The following is a 19,257-nucleotide window of genomic DNA, read 5'->3' on the forward strand; positions in this document are numbered from 1 at the left end:
CACTCGCTTGCGAGCGATCTTTTTCCTCCCACCAATCTTAAGAGCTGCTTTACTGTATGAAAAAGTGTAAGAGAAAAATAAAAATTAAGTCCAGATGGCATCGCTCAAGATAAGGTCGATCTTGGGGATGTCAGGGAGGATGCGGCTTATGCGGAGGTCTCAAGATTTTATTCTCTGGGGGTCTCTTTGAGAAAGGGTGCAAAATTAGCTAGAAAAGTGAACAGTTCTGTAGGATGAGAAAATAAATCACAGGACATCACTAATGGAATGAAGCTAACAGGATCCTACGCATAATTTGCGAGGCCCAGTGCAAAATGAAAACATAGGGCCCCCGGTTCAAAAGCGGGGGGGTGGGGGTGGGCGGGGAAATTCTGTTAAAAGTACTAAAATATAAAACTTCTTTCTGTCTTTTGCGGTCTCTCTCCACTTGGGGTGTTTCCTGTTTGCTGTTTAATGTCATTCTAAGTAAAGAAAAAAATTTTAATTATGATCATGAATTTTACTGTTTGTGTTTATATTGGTCAATGTCAGTTTTGAAGGCAAATATCAGAGCATTCACCATGGATGCAGAATCTCTAAAAGCACACGATTCGTATTTAATGGCTTGTCCATGGAGGGTGCTTTGGAGCTGGGCAGAGAGATGAACGCAGGCCAAACCCAGGAACGTAGGAAGGACGGTTCGAAGGAGGAAGAGGGGGTCCGTTCCCCCTGGCTCAGTGCAGCCTAGGGGAGCACACCACTGGACATGGGGATACTGGATGGGCCAGTGCTGCTGCTCCAGTGAGCCAGGGTCTGCCTTGGACTTAGATGGAGTGTGCAGGTGCTCCTGATGGCTGCTGGTTCCCTCTCCCTCCAGCTGACCTTGCTAGGGCAGGGAGGTCCAACCAAGCATCTCCCTTTCCCATGTACCACCACTTCGAAACATGGCAGAGGGCCACCCTCAAAGGTGCCAGGATACACTAGGTACCTGGATCAGAGATGGGCGGCGGGCTTGCCCCTGCCAAGCTGATCACCAAAGAATGGGCTGGCCACTGCCATGACCTGCCCAGAGAGGCCGCAGGGCACATAGGCTCAACCAGACCCACTCTAACACCACTGAACCCACTCCACACCTGCACCCGGGCACCCACCGAAGGGGAAAGCGGCAGCGGGCACTGGGCAGGAGCAGAGAGGAGGAAGCAAGGCTGCCAGGGGCACGGAGAGCAGACAGCCAAGAACCCATGGTGAGAAGGTAAGGAGGCAGCAGAACTGGAACCAGGCAGGAGCCACGCCCCTGTTGCGTACTCTATTGTCTCAATGGACCTCGCATGCAAAACACAAATTCAAAGATAAATTCTTAAGAATTGTAAGACAGCGACTGCGGAGCATAAAACCTTGAGTGTGGGGCCCTCTGTCCCCGTGAAACTGGTCGCTCACCCCTGAAGCCAGATAGATACCACAAACAGCGCAGAAGCCAGAAAATAACATAATACCTGTGCTAACTAATGATCTTGCGCATATCTGTAATACTCTTTTCCTGCATTTTTTTTCACTGCACACTCTTTGGGCACCTGTTCACATGAATATTACCGTATTATTATTGACAGCCAGTGTGTGTCATAGTGTGTGTGTGTGTGTGTTATTATTGATATTCTTCCCGGGTTAACTTTAATAGTGCAGACACTAATTATTTTTTATATTTTTATTGAACTGTAATTATATTAGTTTCAGGGGTGCCACGTGATTCAATATTTGTATATATTAAGAAACGATCACCATGATAAGTCTAGTTAACATTCATCACCACACAGGTACAATTTTTTCTTGCAATGATGACTTTTAAGATTTCCTCACTCAGCAACTTTCGAATATACAGTGTAGTATTAACTACAGTCACCATACTGTACATTACGTCTCAAGACTTATATTTTATAACCGGAAGTTTGTACCTTTTGACCACCTTCACCCATTTCACCCATCCCAACTCTGACAATGATTTTTGAAATATTTCCTAGAGAGAATAGAAAAATGTTCTTTTCTCCAGCATGACTGATTGAAAAAAAATGATTTGATAGGACTGTTGTCACATCTGGGAAAACCCCAATCAAGTTATTTCACATAAAAGCTGCAAGATTTCAAGGCATTTCTAGTTTCCTTGCCCAGGGACTAGCATGTGATGCTTTTTGAATCAGTGACACTAATTAACCAACTTGTTGGTACTTTTTGTATTTCATGGTTTTGGTGGTTTTGAAATATGTACACAGATTACTTGACACTTCCCTTAAGAAGGGAGCTTAATCTCCTCCCCTTGAATGTAGCCTGGACTTAGTGACTCTCTTCTAACCAATAGAATATGGCAGAGGTGATGTCATGTCACCTCCAAGACTAGGTCATAAAAGGTTTTCTTGCTTCCTCCTCTATCTGTCTCAGATCACTCACTGTGAGGGAAGCCAGCTGCAGGCCCTGAGGACACTCAAGCCGGTCACACGATAAGAAACTGAGTCTTCTTGTGACCAGCCAACAGGGAACTGGAGACTCTGTCGACACCCATGTGAGCGAATCATCTTGGAAAGCAGTATTCCAGGCCCCATCGAGCCTTAGATCAATGCGATCTCAGCTGATGCATTAACAGTAAGTGTCGGGGGACATATCATTCAAAATAAAATCTCCTACAAACCCAGTAAAACCTCTGCTCCAAATGTAGAAAAGAATGAAACAGTTTTATTGCCAAATAAGTATGCCCAGACTGATGTGCACCCCAGGCAATCTGCTTAAGAGATTTCAAAGACAAAAAGAACATGGATGATAAGACATTTTCAGCTGCAAAAACTAAAAGAATTTCCTACCAACAGATTCTTACTCCAAAAAATTCTAAGGTGAAAAACTTACTTGAGGTAGAATGAAAATGATCCGAGGGGGAAGGGACGTGGAGCAAGAAATGACAATTCGGAATGGTGTGAGGATCAGAATTCTGCAGTGTTGGAAATGTTGGGACCCCCAGAAAAAAACACAAGAACTCAGCACCCAGCCTTTAGTTAGGCAGAAACTCTTGTGTCCAGGGACCACAGGCCTGACTCTCCCCCAGGATGGGTTTTTCCACCGAACATGAGAAGAAACTGACCTAATAAAAATGTCTTCTATACCTGTGACCCCTTATGACTCAGGAGTTCAGCTCCTGAATCAGCGTTATTATTGTCCATTTATACCGCATTTTTCAGAAATATCACTTGGTACTTAGCATAAGGAAAGGCTAATCAAGGATTTGGGATGAATTTCTTGAGCAAGTGAGAAATGGCTCGCTATTCCTGCTACCGACATTTCTTTTGGGGACCTGCAGTTTTGGGTAACTAAGTAATGTGGTTTTTGCAAGTGTTATATATTTCAAAGACTTCTACCACCTGGTAAGTGTAAATATCTGAGACCACTTTTAATATCCTGGACCGCTCAGAGGCAAGTATAATTTATTTCACTGATCTCCAGTTTTTGGACATCCGGTTGCTTCAGATGTGCCACTCACTGGCAGGCATTGCCAAACAAATTGATTTGTGTAGTGAAATGTTGCCAAATTATATCAATATTTACATACAGCATATACCCGTGTATTTCAGTAATGGGACTGTATATTCCTCAATACACACACGTAGTTTCGAATAATATGAAATTATTTGTAGAGAAGGACTTTCTGCCGATTTCTTCACCAGTCAGGATGAAATTAATAATTACTTGAAGACCCCTGGAATTCTGAAGACGATTTTCTCATGAAGTAGATTTGACGGCTGACAACAGACACTCAGAAATGGCAGTACAGAGGACGTGGCGTGTACCTCGCTCTTTCTCTGCAGGCCAGTTCCCTGCTTCTCTGGCCCAAGAGAAGCTTCTACCAAGTTTCCATAACTTCTGTCTAGAGAGTAGCCACAGCAGACCTGGAATCTCCAATTGTGTATTCTTTACTTTTCACTTATTACGTCAGAAGCATCTCCCATGACCTTAACAGTCCTTCAACATTCTGGTCGCTGTGTTCATTCCTACGAGTGACAGCTGCATCACTTATTTCGCTGACCCCCGATGCCTGGACATCCCGGTTGCTTCGGACTAACTCCACAAGGGATATCCATGTGTCTCGATGACTGTTTGCACTTCTGACCGTTTCTGTGGGGCGAATTTCCTAGTCCGGTATCTCTCCTGGGGGTCCCTTCCTCGAGGAGTTTCAGGGTGGTGGGGGGGGATGGTCCCTGGGCGATGTGGTCATGTGCTACAGATCTGTTTTGGTGGCAGCCGACACTTTGGCTGGTTTCTACGCTCAGAGCCACCACTTCTGCCCCAGCTGTTTGCATCCCCTGAACAAGTCCTACAAACACAGCTAAGGCCACGTTGTGGTGTCTGCACCAAGCTCAGCGGAAGATACAGTGCCTCCAGGTGGGTGCTCTCATCCCAGGTCTGGGCCTCTCTCCCCACCGTTCTCACGGGGCAGGACCCAGCTCACCTCCCTCTGCTGGGGTGTCCCCACCTCCGCCCCAGAGGGCTTTCTTCTTCTGTACCCTACAGTTTTTCCTGCCCCTGGATGCTGACAATAGGGACATCTAGTTCCTTCTGTGGAAACCCCCACACTAACTCCACATGGTGCAAGAGCTCACACTCTATTTATTCACTGCTGGCAACATTGGGAATCCAGTCAAACTCTCTTTAGAGAAAATACTGTCCTTACCTTTCAAGGCACTATCAGGATAAAGATGTAGTTCATCCGCACAACTAAACAGACCCTGAACCCCTTGGTCTGTGGAATAGCATTTGGTTTCACAGTTTTCCCCCAAAACATTGTGTGGGTCCTGCCTTCCTGTGACTAAATGCCCCTTCGGGGCAAATTTCCCAAAACAAAGGAATGAGGTAATCTGCATCTTTCCAACCGGGATTCAGAACTGCCAACTTGCCCCTAGTGTCGCTCCCTTAATAGCATATAAAACAAATCCAGTCCCTTTTTAGCGGGTCCACCCCTTACACCCCAGGGTAGTATGAATGCGTGGAATGGCACAGATGTTTTATTTCAGGGGTTGCAGACTCACAGCTGGGCTCCATCTGGCTCATAGAAATGTTTTCTTTGCCTCATAATTGATGATCTTTTTTAAAGTTTGAGTTGATTGCTAAAATTTCATCAGGACATTTTAAATAAAAATCTGGGTTTCTGATTTTCTTTGAGAAAGCGTGAAGATCAGGCATCAGAAGGCGGGCCTTCCCACATAGGGGTCCACAGCGAGGGGGTCAGGGCTTCCCCCCGTAGACAGGCATCCATGCTCCAGCTCCCCGGTGCCCAGCCTTCCTCCTTGTCTCTCCCCTGTCCCTGCCTGTCAGTAACTCGTCATTCTTGTCCTCGTGTCATTGTTTCTTACCGCCCCCCACCCCACCCCCATCATGTTTGCATTGCTTGTCTGGCCTCTGTAAACTTTACTTTGCAACCCTGGTTTTAAAGGTTAGGATATAGGTGGCCAAACTGATTTATAGAAAGGAGGCATTTTCTTGAGCAACTTGGTAGCCCCGTACTTTGATGTCATTTTGCTTTGGTTTCCTGGGCAATTGAAACCTTGCTGTGTGCAAAGGCTAGAAGCAGCTGGGCCAATGGGAAATGAAGTCGATGACAGGGTTATCAGCGAGAAGACACCTGCTAGCCGAAGCCCGGGTGTGTGAGAATTTGCCAAGGGAGGGTAAACAGTGCTGAGTGTTGCTTTAATAAAGGTCAAGTAAGACAAGCACAAGCAGCCCTCCCTGTAGCTCCTTGTAGGGGTGAGAGCAGGTTCAGGGAGATGATTGGAGTGAAAACCAGACTGCCATGTGCCGAGAGGTGAGCGGATGGTTTGGACGCAGAGGCAGCCAGTGTAGACAAAGAGATTTGGCTCTAAGGGGAGGGTGGGGAGCGACAGGGCACCAGCCACTGGCATCTAGACTGTCCTTCCGGGGGGCTGCAGTGGGAGGGATGTTTACACAGTGAGGAGTGAGTTGTGGTCACTGGTGCATCGGGAGGCCTGGGAGCTTGGGGGGTGGGGGTGGCAGGAAGATAGCATGGACAGAGAACTCGCTCTGAACGGAGGCGAGGGTAAGGCCGGACGTCGTGGGATGAGGATGAGTGCGGGTGCAGAGAAGTTTGCAGATGGAGAAGGTGGGAAAATCCTGCTTGATGGAATCCTTTCTCTCGGAAGCATCAGCTCAGTCCAGAGATCTGTGAGGCCTCCTTGGAACTAGGCCTGTTATATCCTTGGCACCTGATAAGAGAGCGTTACGGGTTGAACTGCGTCCCGTCCACAAGTTCATATGTTGGAGTCCAAACCCTCAGTACTTCGGAATGTGGCTACATTTGGAGAGAGGATCTTTGAGGTGATCATTAAGGTTAAGTGAGATCATATGGGTGGGACCCTAATCCAACAGGACTGGTGTCCTTATAAGAAGAGGAAGAGATACAAGGATGCACACACAGGGAAAAGGTCATCTGAGGGCACAGTGAGGAGGTGGCCATCTGCAAACGGCGAAGGAAAAACCAAGCCTGCCGATAGCTCGATCTCGGACTTCCGGCTTCCAGAACGGTGAGAAAATAGATTCCTATCTTTTAAGCCACTCAGCCTCTTGTTATGGGAGTCTTAGCCAGCTAATGCAAGGAGAATCAAGAGGTGGTAAGAAAAGAGGTAAGGGCTTGATGTACAAGTCACCGGCATCTATGGTCCGTTGATATTAAAATTTAAAAAACAGAAAAAATGTATCGAGCAAAACAAAGATGTTTCCACTCAGAGGATGGGCTTCGGATTTAGACAGACCCATGTCTTCCAGCCAGCAAGTCACATAACTCTCCCAAGTTTCAGAATTTTTATTTGTAAAAGGGAGATAACAAAGGGGCGTGGTGAGGTGAAATGAAACGTGTCCAAACGCTGAGCACACTACCCAGTGACCATTGCTCGACGTTACTAGAAAAAGCAGTGTGTAATGAGACGATGCTATTTTGGTGGTATTATTGAGAGATGAATTCCTGGGGCAGAAATGCTTGTGTTCACACCTCGTCATTGTTGCGAGGAGTTGGTGGGGGTTATGGCGCAAATACTGGCTCGCGTAGGGCTTCGTACTGACTCAGCTGTAGAACGGCCATGAGGGAACAACCCTAGGGAACCAAACTCAGAGAGGCTGAGTCGTGCTCGCACGCAGCATGACGCCTGGCACACAGTGGGCAGTCAAAAGGTATTGGCGGGTGCGTTCATGAATGAAGACAGTTTGCCGAGAATGTTCAGAGACCGAACATCCACCGCCATCTGTTGATGGGTGTATTATCAGTCAACCTCTTGGTGTTGCCAGTGACAGAAACTCATTCAAACCAGCCTAAGCCAAAGCAAATTTTTGGCTTTTTTTTTTTTTTACAAATTTACAAATGGATGGGGAGTTTGTTAGCTTGGAAACTGACAAGTCCAGACACCTGCTACAGGCTCGGTTGGATCCAGGGACAGAGATGCATGGCGTGATCTCTCTTCTGCTCTCCTGCATTGCCTTTACACCCAGGCAGGTGCGCTCCAGGAGGTGGTCCTGGCAGCTCCCTCCAGGCTCCCACCCTCCATTTACCCGGCAATTCATTGGGAAGAAAGGAAGCCTCCCTTTCCAAACAGTTCTGAGTCTTGAATTGACCCTGAGCCACCCAGCCAGAGTCATGAGACCATCCTTAGCCAATCAGCACTGTTCCAAGGCCTGGAAGTAGGGGAGGGATAACCTCTCAAAGGAAAAACGGGGAGCTTTCCCAGCAGGAGGGAGACTGGGTGCTAGGCAGGCATAGACCCCTGCTGCCCACTGGACCGAGTGTATCTGGTGAGGACCCAGGTCACCCATGGGTGACTATGTAAGAGAAGCATGCTACCTGGCGGACACATGGAGATGGGTAACAGAGCTGTGCTGGGTCCAGGCAGGACCACGGGCACTGAGGATTTATACCAGGGGACCTGGCCGAGGGGGCGTGTGGTAGATCGATCGCAAAAATTCTCCACCTGCCCCTGAATTCACATCTTCTGCAATGTGACATACAGCGTCTCTCATCAAGAGTGGAGCCTATTTCTTTTTCCCCGTGTCCTGGGCTGGCTTTGTCACTTGCTTTGCCGATAGGCTGTGGTGGAAGGGGTGGTGTGCCAGTTCTGAGCTTAGGCCCCAAGGGGTCTTCTGTGCCTTTGCTGGTTCTCTTAGGCCCCTGCCTCTACCCTGTGAATGAACCTGGCTCAATAAGCTGGAAGATGTGAGGCCACATGAAGTCACCAGCTGTTGTGCCCAAGGCCTCAGACACAGGACAGAGCCCTGCGTAGTTATAACGCGAAGCTGCAGCTGACTCACAGATGACTGCAGATTCGGGAGTGGGTCCACTGAGCCCAGCTCGGATCAAACTGCCCTGGTGACCCACAGACTCATCAACAGTAAGTGGCTGCCATTTTAAGCAACTGGTTTTGGGACAGTTTGTTACATGGCATTGTGTAGGCAGGGGCAAGACGCAGGAAGCCAGTGGTGTGTGGGCACAGACAGGCCCAGCGGACCGTCCTCCTGGGGCGAACACACCAGTGCCCACGGGTAGCCATGGTTCACCTTCTTGGGGAGTGGATGCGCTGGCTCCTGCCTGGTGCCCCCAGCGCTCAGAGCCAGGGCTCAGCCTGGAGAGGGGGGCCCAGCAGAGTCCCGCACCTTCGGGATGGCTGAGGTAGCTGGTGACGCGGGCGCAGCAGACGCGGCAGCCTGAGGTCCTAGGCGTGCGAGGGACACACGCAGCCCAAAGCTCAGGGGAGTCCAAGCTACCGGTGGGGGCGCAGCCAGCAGCATTTCTCTACGCTCTGGTTGCAGGGGGCGCGGGGCTGCCACAGTCACCAGGCCGGGGGTGAGGGCACGGGGCTGCCACGGTCACCAGGCCAGGGGCGACACCATCCCCGAGCTGCGCATGCCCTCCCCGGCCTGCAGGTCGCTGAGCGCTCGCTGGGGAGGGAGGAGCACGTGGAGAGGGCTTGGTCAGTGTCCCGGGAGCCCCCCAACACCAGTCCTGCCTCATCTCCCCAGGCCAGAGCCAAAGCACAGACCCGCCAGCACCAGCCGGGTCGGGTGGGTTGTGTGGGGGCCCTTTTCTGGGCTTTGGGGAGGGTCCCCCTCATTTAACCTCTGACCTCTCCTGAGGGGCCTCTCCACGTGGCTTACCTCAAACTTGCTCATGAACTCTGCAAAGATGCCGAAGAAGGCCTCGGAGGTGGTGGCTTTGGAATCCTCTCCGAAGAAAGCCAGCGCCTTGCCCAGCTCCTCCATGGCCTCGCGCTGCAGCCCGTCCAGTGCCCGCAGCACCGGCTGGGCTGTCTCCAGGAACGACTGATGGGCCTCTGTTAAGGAAACTACCGACCTGCTGGTGTCCCTGGGCCCCAGACAACATAGCCGCTCCGCTCCCGTCTGCCCCAGACCTTGTGCCAAGCTGGGAACCACGCCCGGTTCAGAGGCCCCAGTCCCTCTGTCCACTGCCCACGAGCTCATCCTGAAACCAGCCACTCCAGCTTCAGGCCTTTCACTTGCTCCCGTCTGTAGAACAAGTCCCTCTTCCCTCCTGGCTCTGCTCAGATGCCACCTCCCCGTCTCCCCCGGCTATGCACTTGGAGCAGTCCTCGTCGCTCTCCAGGCCTTGCTCTCTCTTTTCCTACGGCCTTTATCACTGTCTGAGCTCAGTGAGAATGTCCCCTCTCCTGACTGCCTCTGCTGCCAGGGCCTGACAGGCCTCTCCTTGTGGCTCGTGACTTAAGTCTGGGCTCTTCTGCCCATGAGGACAGATGGGGCGAGGCAGTGGCTTCAGGGCAGTCAGAGAGCTCCGCAGTTACACGTGGACTTGGCACTTGGACCTAAATGAGCCCGGCGGACCCTCTTCCAGCACCCCGAGACCCACAGCAGCCTCTGCAGACACTCCGTTGGGGACACAGCTGGTGCTCTCTGACACCCCCGCACCCCCCAGGGGCCACTCCAGCTCTGGGACAGGCTGCTCGGAGGGTACCGTCATGACCACGGCAAACTTGTCCTCACTGGAGGGGACCATGCTCTGGCAGGCGGCCTGAATCTCACTGATGGTGCCATGGAGGTCAGCCAGGTCACTGGTCAGGGCCCGTTGGTTCACTGTAGAGAAGGGGACAGAGCCTCACGGGCCACGCTCCCAGCCAGGACAGCAGCGCCTCTGCCTCCGCACCCGTCCACCCAGCCTACCTTTGGCAGCCAGGGGCACAGTGGGCAGGTCCTGAGCGCAGCCCAGGAGCTCAGGGAAGTGCTGGCTCAGCGATCTGGCGAGGACGTGCAGGAAGGTGGACTTCCCGTCCACGGTCTTGGTGGAGTTCAGCTGCAAGTGACCCCCAACGCACATCCTCCTCAAGGACCCCATCAGATTTCTGACCACGTGGGCCCACGTGCTGCTTCTCCCGGACTGTGGCTTCAACCCTGGCCCTCAACACTCACCAACTCCAAAGCTCAGACACCGATTGCCAGCATTTCTTACTCCAAAGTCTTACCTGCAGGGCTGCCACAGGCCTCCCCAGGGGTTCGCAGGTTCCTTGGCCCAGATCTTGGCGACCTCTCCCCCCTCCCAGGAACCAGGACCCCAGCCCCCAACTAGGGGAGGGCCTTAGGTTCTTCTGCCTTTATCAGTAGGTACAGCCCAAGATTCTCTGACCCCAGGGGGATGGGTAGCCTCATTCACAGATCTTCCCTCGTGTGGTTTTCTGGAAGCATCTGTGGCCCATCTGAGTCTCAGACATCCTTAACCACTTGTATCTATCTACAAATGGACCCTCCTCTTCCTCTTGGAACTGACCCTCCCTGCTCCCTCTACTCCATTAATCCAAACTGGCTTGGAAGAGTCCTCCCTCCACCCTCACCCTACCCGGGGCCACCCACCAACCTTTGTTGCAGTCACACCCTGGTCCACAGGCAGCCAGCTCTTCCTCTCCGGGAAGGGCCTTCCTTGGCCATGATGTTCTCTCCTGCCCTCTGCCACAGCTTGGTTGAGCCCCGCCTCTCCACCCTCGGTGGCAAAGCCAGCTAATCGATTACTACTGATGAGCCCCTCACCTCCGTCAGAAAGTTGATTTTGAAGCCCGTGGTCTTGTTGGTTTTGGGCTGTCCATCGTTGAGATAGTTGCCCATGGCCAACACGAACTGGAAAGGAAGGTGGGCAGGCAGGTACTTGCCCCACTCCTCCGCCCCTGGCCTGCACCCGCTCTGCATCGGGATGCACTTCCAGGCCGGAAGCCCCAGGGGGCAGGGGGACGGATAGAATGACCGGGGAGGGGGTGCACCCTGACCTCCAGGATCTTGGCGAGCTTCCGGCTGTTCTTGAGCTCGAGGGAGGCCTGGCGCAAGCACTCCAGGCTGGCCCGGATCTCCTCGGTCTTCTCCTGCAGGGTGGCCTGGAAGTGGAGGCTGCGCAGGCGCGTCTTGTATTCGGGAACCGACAGCATCTGCCAGGAAGGCAGGGCCAGGATTCATCCACTCGCCAGGGGACCCGCTGTCCCACCCGGCCCTAGTGGGGGGTCAGAGAGCCCGGTATTCCCTTAGGAAAAATAAGCACAACCTTCAAGGGGCATCCTCATCCCACCTACTTTGGACCGCGGGCGGGAACTGCCCACTAAAGGTGTGAAACTGAAACTCAGAGGTTTGAGCTCGGAAGCGCAGGTGGAGCGGGACCGACGCGGCCTCCGGACAGAGCGAGAGCCCGGATCCAGGCGGCCGAGGCCGCTGGGCAGCAGCCCCTGACCCTGGGCGGGGGTCACGGCCGCCGCACCTGAAGGACGAACTGGTCGGGCTCGCTGAGGCGGCCGGGCGCCTCGCGGAACGCCTGGTAGCGCAGCTCCTCGTCCGCGTCGGGCGCGAAGAGCAGCAGCTGCGCCAGGTGCGCGGGCTCCAGGCGCCGGGGCTCCATGCTCATGAGCACCTGCCGCAGCTCCGCCGGGCTCAGCTTCAGGTGCGCCAGCAGGATGGCTGCGGGCGGGGCCGCTAAGGTGAGCCCGGGCGGGGCCTCGAGATCCACCTGGGCTACGGGGTGGAGCCTGGGGGAGGTGCCAAGGGGCTAGGGAGGGGCCTGGAGGCGGGGCCAGAACTAGGGCGCCAACGAGGGGGCGTGGCCTGTGGTGATCCCAAGGCTGGCACCTACTCTGGAGGGATCTGGCTGGGTGTGGGACCTGGGAGGGGACCTTCACCCCGCTGGGCAGCTGGCATGTGAGGGGGGGGTGGGAGGAAGCCCTGCAACCGAATCTCTGTCATCCATGGGGCGGATCCGCGGCTCTGCGGCCCAGAGGGAGGGGCCGCATCCTGCTCCCTACATCCCCTGGGACGCCCCGGCCCCTCACAGGTGTTGTAGGCCTTCTTGTGCGACAGGATCTCCACCACTTCCTTCTTCCTGAAGGGCTCAGGCCCGGGCACTGGCTCTGGAAGAGAAGCTGATGGTTTAATCAGGGAAGGCCAGGCCGAGGCTGCCGCGGAGGGCCAGGAAGGGGTGTGGCCGCAGCCCAGACGCCCTCTGACCGTGACCTTGACTGAATCAGCTCACGGTGTCCACAGTCCTCACTCATGGACCCTCAGGCCCAGTCTAACACGCTCGACACGCATGGTGCGTGTTCCTCCTCCCATCCTCTCTCCCTCGGGTGCATGGGACTGAGTTGGCCGAGTAAGGAGAACCGGCCACCTCTTGACCTGGCAGAGGCTTCCTGGATGGACAAGGGCCTTTCTCTTCCATCCTAGGACCACTTTCCACACATAATATCCCTGGCTGCCTGAAGCCCCACCCAACAGCCACAGGGAGATACCTAGAGAGGGTGGGGTGAGAGGGAGGACTCGAAGGGACACTCGTAGATGTCCGCCTTCTGGCTGTGTGACTGAGCAGATCACCTAGCCCCTCTGTGCTTTCTCACTGGGAAGTTGTCAATGTCGCAGTATTAGTTTTGAAATGGCATTTGGTAAGCATGCAATAAATGCCAGCTGTTATTATTATCTCTGTTTTGAGATGGGAAAACTGAGACTCTGAGAAGTTAAATAACTCAGGGACACAGTAAATGGCAGTCAGTCCAAACCTGGGGGGCTCCAAGCCCTGGGATGCCACAGAAAGCAGCAGGTGGGCTGTCACATAGAGCCTGGTATCGGGGTCCCCCAGGGCCCTCAGGCCACTCACTAGCAGGTTTCTGGGTACCAAAGTGAAGCTCCAGGTCAAGGTATTTCACCATGTCACTCAGCTTATCATAGTCAGAGTCTTCGCCGAGCTGCAAGGGAGGGCGAAGGCACAGAGTGAGGAGGAAGGCTGGCAGCCGGACACCGCTCCCCACCCTGCCCACCCTCTGAGGGCTGCTCTCCCTGAGGGACGGCCCCCATCGGGGGTGAGGTACACCTGGGGGCTGAGGAGTCTGCAGGAGAAGCGAAATCCTCCCAGTTATCGGTGGTGAGCCAGCTCCTCTCGTGGTCAGTGACCCACACTTGGACACCCTGCGCCCAGAAGCCAGTGGCTCGCAGGGGGGCGGGGGAAGGAGCTGCTATGGAATCAGGGAAATGCCAGGGGCTAGAAGGTGGCCAAGGTCTTGGTCTCAGTGCTGCTGCCCAGGCCGCTTTCTCCTGGTGCAGGGCGCTGTGGGGCCCCAGGTCGCCCACCTGGCCCCAGATGGTGCCTTCCGAGTTCTCCACCTGCTCCCATCGCAGGCGCTTGACGCTCGTGTGGCTGGTCCCACTGCGGCGGTGGCCCAGGCCCCGGGACAGCACGGGGGGCACGCACACAGAAGAGACGCAGGCAGGGAGCAGGGAGCAGTGGGGAAAGCGGAGAAGGACTGAATGGCTGAAGTTAGGTGAGGGGTTGGCCAGTGTCTGATGGGGCCCCAGGGGACGTCAGGTGCAGGAGCTGGGCTTGGGGTCATGAAAGGAGCAGGGGCAGGGGCGGTGGGGGGGGGCTGAGCGGGGGCGAGGGGATGTGGTGGAGACGGAGGAAGTGGAAGTCAGGGGAGCTGCCTTCCTCATGCTGTAATGCACTCGCTAGCGCTGCTCCGCTCATTGGTCACGAAGCTGCCCTGGTCGTCGTGGAAACTCATCTGGTGGGGGCAGAACAAGGCAAGAGGAGCGCCGGGCTGGACCCAGAGACGCAGGAGCACGGGGCGCAAGGCAGAGAAAGTGGGGTAGTCCGGGGCAGGGAATGGGGTAGCCTAGGGACAGGACCGATAGTCTGGTGGGTCAGCCTGAGGCTGCGTGTGGGAAGGCCTGCCGAGGAATGGGGGAACCTGAGACAGGGTGTACGGGGGGTAGCCTTGGGTAAGGGGTGTCATAGCTTGAGTCAAAGGGTGGGGTAGGATAGCTCGAGCCAGGGAGAACAGTGGCTTGGGACAGGTCCCCAGGGACACTGTTCCTCTGGCAGACCCCCTCTCGCACCTGCTCCCCGGCCTTCCACGTCTGCCCTCATGCTCACCTCCTCATAGTCATTCTCGGGGCTCAGGAAATCATCCACGACGGTGACCCGGGGGCCCAACTGCTCACTCAGGGCATCCAGGAAGCGGTCAGTATCCCGGGTCCGCGCAGGCCGGGAGAAGGTGAAGAGCTTGCGGCTGGGCTGGCGGGCGAGGTCCGGGCTGGGGGGGCTGTCGGAGTGGATGGGCCCGTGGTCTGGCTGTGGGGAGGGCGCCCTGCTGCTGTCCAGGCTGGCGTAGGGGTGGGACTCGGAGCTGCTGGGGGAGGCCGGGCCCCCCGAGCACAGCGGGTAGTAGCAGGGGGAGGGCACGAGTCTCTCGCTGGGCCATGAGACGCTGGACAGGGTCCTGGGCCCTGGGGTGGGGGAGGATGCATGAGGACCCCTCTTCAGTCAGTACCTGGGTTCCAGGTGCAGGCTGGAGGGGAGGGGCCGGGGCAGGTTGGCTGTGTGTCCTCTCGACACAGCACGGGAAGAACGGGGTGACCCCGTCCCCCCATGTTCTTCCTTGATGGTGATCAAAGTCCAGACGGGACGACTGCTTAGGCCCAGGACAGGCCAGACCCCAGCTCATCTTGAAAGGAACTCCAGGGGTCCCACCTGGGAACCACTGAATACAAGGGCCGTGGGCTTTCTCCGGGTCCCCAACCAAGCTCATGAGTCACCTCCTATGCCCAGCAGGCCCTTGGCGCACAGGAGCACCACCCAGGGGCCCTGCCTTCTGAACTGCAGAGAATTCATCACCTGTGTCCTGTCAGCAGCCATCTTTCCAGCTATGCCATTCACAGAGCAAGGCACTCACTCGATAGTTCATCCAATAGCCACATGCTAACTTGGAGACCCTTTTGGGGCAGTCCTCTGCTTTCTAGATCCACAACAGGGGTGAGGATCAGAGGGAACATGTAAGGACAAGGACAACCCTGACCTTGATGGCCCCCCACACCATGACGGCTGCTGGGGTTCCCTGCAACTTAGTTCTATGGCCATGGAGCAAAGAGGAGGCTCCACATTGTGCCTGGAGGTGGGGTAACTCCCAGCCAGTGGACAGAGGCCAGCGCCACCATCAGGAGCTGGGCTGGTTGAGCCCCTACCTGCCATTCCTGCCGGGTTGGGCACTGGTGGGGAGGCACGGGATCTGGACGTGGTCCCCATCTTCCCCTTGAAGCTGCTGCTCAGTCGGGACTCCAGCTCCGCATAGACGGCGGACATCTGTGCCGGCGGCGGTGGGGTGAGTCCAGCCACCTTCACCTCCCCCGCGTGGCCTTGACAGGAGGCCAGGCCTGGGCAGTCTGGGAGGCAGGGTCGGCCCCAGCCCCCCACTGACACCACCAGGGGGGCAGACAGGTCTCACCATCTTGGGATTGGGGGTCTCGGGGAGGGACGTGCCATCGCCCGCCTGGCGTTCGCCTGGGGTCAGAGGAAGAGGCATCTCGGGGCAGTCGCTGGGACCTGCCAGGAATGTGGGCGGGGGGCGGGGAGAGGGGCAGGGCAGAGTCAGCTACTGGAGGGTTTGGTGACCACTTCTGAGCCCTGAGGCTCAGGCCCCAGCCCAGCTGCAGCCGGGGGCCATGGAGAGAGAACCTGCCCGCCCTGCAGACCCGGAGGGTCCCCGCTCGGCCCCTTCCTGGGGGCTTCTCATCCCACCAAGCCCCGGTTTCACCCTCACGCCCTCTCCAGCCTTTCTGCCCCTGGCCTTACCACAGCCCAGGCTGGCCTCCAGACCCGGGGACCGGAGGCTGCGGCGGCACACGGAGGAGGCCCTCAGGGAGCTCCGGGGCTGGGGCTCGGGCACCGGCTCTGGCTCTGGCTCCAGCTCCGGCTCCAGGTCCAGCGAGGGCTCAGGCTCTGATGTGGGGCATAGAGGGGGGACGGGTCCTTGTCCTCTCAGCCGGACAAGGAGCCACTAAACACAAGGACGGCGGGCCCAGCCTGCTAGGCTCCAGGACAGTCTTCGAGCGGAAGTCCGGGGTGAAAAACTGGGCTCGGGGGAACAGGATCACGGGGGTGGAGGCTGGGGAGGTGGCCTCTTCTCCCGACAAGAGCCTACGACCCCATCGTCCAAGGTCTCAACACCTAGTCACTGCTGCCCAGAGGGACTTATGGGGTAAAAAGAACAGTTCCATTCTAGGCATGTGTGTGAGACCATCTGCCCACCCTACATCGAGTTTCTTGCTAAAACCCTCAACCCTCCCCCAGGTGCATCGGGTGTGTATGTGCATGGCACGTGGGCACATCTGTGTGTGGTGGGACCCCAGTCAGCTGTAACACCTCTCAGGTGAGAACAGGTGTCACCTGGTGGGCCGGGACGGGGAGAGGCCGCCTACCTGTCATGGCCGTGTAGCCCAGGAAGCACGCGATTTTCTCCTGGCAGAGCTCCTGCTCCTCATAAGTCAGCAGCTGATAGATGAACTGCCAAAGCACCTGCTTGGCAGGTGTGTCCAGCACAGGGTAGACATCGACGATGAGGGTGTCGATGTTCCTGGGGGAGGACGCAGGAAGAAGAGGCTCATTACCGAGGGGCTCATCATAGGGTGTGGGGTAGGGACGGGAGAAGGGGACACTTCCAGGCCACAGAATTCAAGCTCATGCCCTGTCCCCTCCCTCCTCCCCACTGCCAAGACAGAGAAGTGGGCAGGAAGGAGGATTGTGGGGGCAGGCCGCCCAGATTCAAATCCTGCCTCTGCCACTTACCAGCCAAGTGACCTTTCCCAAGTTACTTAATTGCTCTGTGCCTCAGTTTCCTCATCCGTAAAATGGGGATGAAAATAATATCTAGAGCTGTCATGAAGATAGAAATGTATGGAGTGTATTGGGAAAGCTGAGTCACTGTATCAGGGATCAGCAAACGATGGCCCATGGGCCAAAATTACGGTCGCCATCTGTTTTTGTAAAGAAAGTTTTATTGGAACATGGCCACATCTATTTGTTTACATAGTGTCTATGGCTGTTTTCAAGCGACAGCAGCTGAGTTGGAGACCATATGGTCTGCAAAGCCTAAAATATTTACTCTCCAGCCCTTCAAAAACTAGTTTGCTGATCCCTGCATTAAGTGGAAAAAATAAAACCGGATCCTCACATAACACCACACATCAAGAACTCCAGGTGGATAAAACAGCAAACTGTGAAAGATAAAATTATAAAATTAATGGAAGGTCATGCAGGAGGATATCTTTTGAGCTAGGGGCAGGGGAAGTTATCTTAAACAAAATTTCTACGCCAAAGCAATGAGACCCAATGTGCACTGAATTCGATTATACAAAATCAAGGATATCTGTTCTGAGAAACATAACTTGGACACATTAACATTAGATATAATAGAAGTAAAAATGGAAGTAACAAACTCCTGCAAATCAACATGAACAAAAAGCCCAATAAAACAAAAATGGACAGAAGGGTCCAAACAGGTCATTTACAGAGAAGGAAATGGAAAAAGTTGACAAGGATATTAAAAGATGTTTAAAACAATAATTAAGAACCCCAAATAAAGTAACGAGATGTCACCTTATGGCTAAAAAGACTAGCAAAAATACAGAGCTGGATAGTGCCAGGTGTTGGTAAGGACGTGGGGCTGGGGGACCCCGTTGGTGTGCGTGAAACTGCTCCAGGAAGCAATTGGCACGACCTAGTTAAATTAAGTAAACAACTACCTTAATATGCAGCAATTCTGCTCTTAGAAAGAAATTTCAAATGAATTGTACACAGCTCCGCAGGGAAGTGAGCACGATGACGTTCATCACAGTGTTATTGTGATGGGAGAGAGTGGAGGTGACCCAGTGTCTGTCGCTGGCAAGGTAAAGAGCTAAGACAAGTGGCTCTGATCTCTGGGAATTTGGCTGCAGCTGTAGATGGTGTGCGAAACGGACACAGAGAGACATGGACAGATCTAAATACAGAGCAGGTAGCGAAAAAAGTCAGACGTGGAATGCAATAGATAGCACGATGATGATGTAAAATAAAAATACATCATACGGAGCAATGCCCACTTTCGGAGAACAGCTTTAGACAAAAGGATGCCCATAAAACTCATCAGCCTGGGACTCAGAGATGGAGCGAGGCCAGAAGGGAATGAAAGGTGGAAGTACCCCAATGTCCATCAGCTGTTGGATAAACAAAATGTGTTCTAGCCACACAATGGAATCTTACCTGGCCATAAAAAGAGAATGAAATAGATGTTCTAAGTTGGATGAACATTGGAAATATTATGCTAAGTAAAAGAAGCCAGACACGAAAGCCCACATATTGAAGGATTCTATTCATATGAAGTGTCCAGAACAGGGAAACAGAAACAGAAAGGAGATTAGTGGTCGCTGAAGGTGAGAGGGGCAGAGAAGGGAGTGGGCGATGGCGAAAGGGTGCAGGGTTTCTTTTTGAGGTGATGAAAACATTCTAAAATTGAGCGCGGTGATAGGTGTACGCATTGGCGAATATGGTAAAAGCCAGTACACTGTGCATTTACATGGCTGAATAGTATGGTACGTGAATTACATCTCAATAAAACTTTAAACAAAAAAAGACGAACAGGTGAGGGGCTTTGCACGAACCACATCAATGAGCCTGTTCACTGAGGAGTGTGACAAATGCAGCCTGCCGTCACTGAGGTGTGACAAGAAAGGCATCGAATCAACCCCCAAAGGGCCTGGCTGATAGCGAGTGCCCACAGCCGGGAATTGTGAGGGTCCCATCGATAACGCTGCAGGTGGGAACTGTACAGAGAAGACCGTGACTTGCCCAGGTCACGTGGCTAGGAGGTTTCAGAGTCAGAGCTTGTTCTGGGGCAGCCCAGCTGTCGCCACCTTGGGGTCCCGGTACCAGCTGCTGCCTTCTTTGAGCCTCCC

At 54.3% G+C, this 19,257-nt stretch overlaps 1 protein-coding gene across 1 annotated transcript in view; it reads right to left on the reverse strand.

Moving 5' to 3' along the window:
* Positions 1-6,797: 6,797 nt before the first annotated feature.
* Positions 6,798-19,257, reverse strand: part of GRID2IP (Grid2 interacting protein) — a 30,419-nt gene continuing 17,959 nt past the window's right edge. The window contains 17 exon segments of the mRNA XM_039880271.1: positions 6,798-8,946; positions 9,163-9,327; positions 9,995-10,113; positions 10,201-10,330; positions 11,059-11,145; positions 11,292-11,447; positions 11,771-11,967; positions 12,336-12,413; positions 13,154-13,241; positions 13,624-13,896; positions 13,898-13,982; positions 13,984-14,054; positions 14,426-14,778; positions 15,514-15,631; positions 15,774-15,871; positions 16,121-16,267; positions 16,747-16,901. Coding sequence (XP_039736205.1) covers positions 8,875-8,946; positions 9,163-9,327; positions 9,995-10,113; positions 10,201-10,330; positions 11,059-11,145; positions 11,292-11,447; positions 11,771-11,967; positions 12,336-12,413; positions 13,154-13,241; positions 13,624-13,896; positions 13,898-13,982; positions 13,984-14,054; positions 14,426-14,778; positions 15,514-15,631; positions 15,774-15,871; positions 16,121-16,267; positions 16,747-16,901 — 2,392 coding nt within the window. The 3' untranslated portion in view covers positions 6,798-8,874.

The sequence above is a fragment of the Pteropus medius genome, unplaced genomic scaffold, assembly GCF_902729225.1.
Source record: "Pteropus medius unplaced genomic scaffold, Ma_sr-lr_union100, whole genome shotgun sequence".
NCBI lineage: Eukaryota > Metazoa > Chordata > Mammalia > Chiroptera > Pteropodidae > Pteropus > Pteropus medius.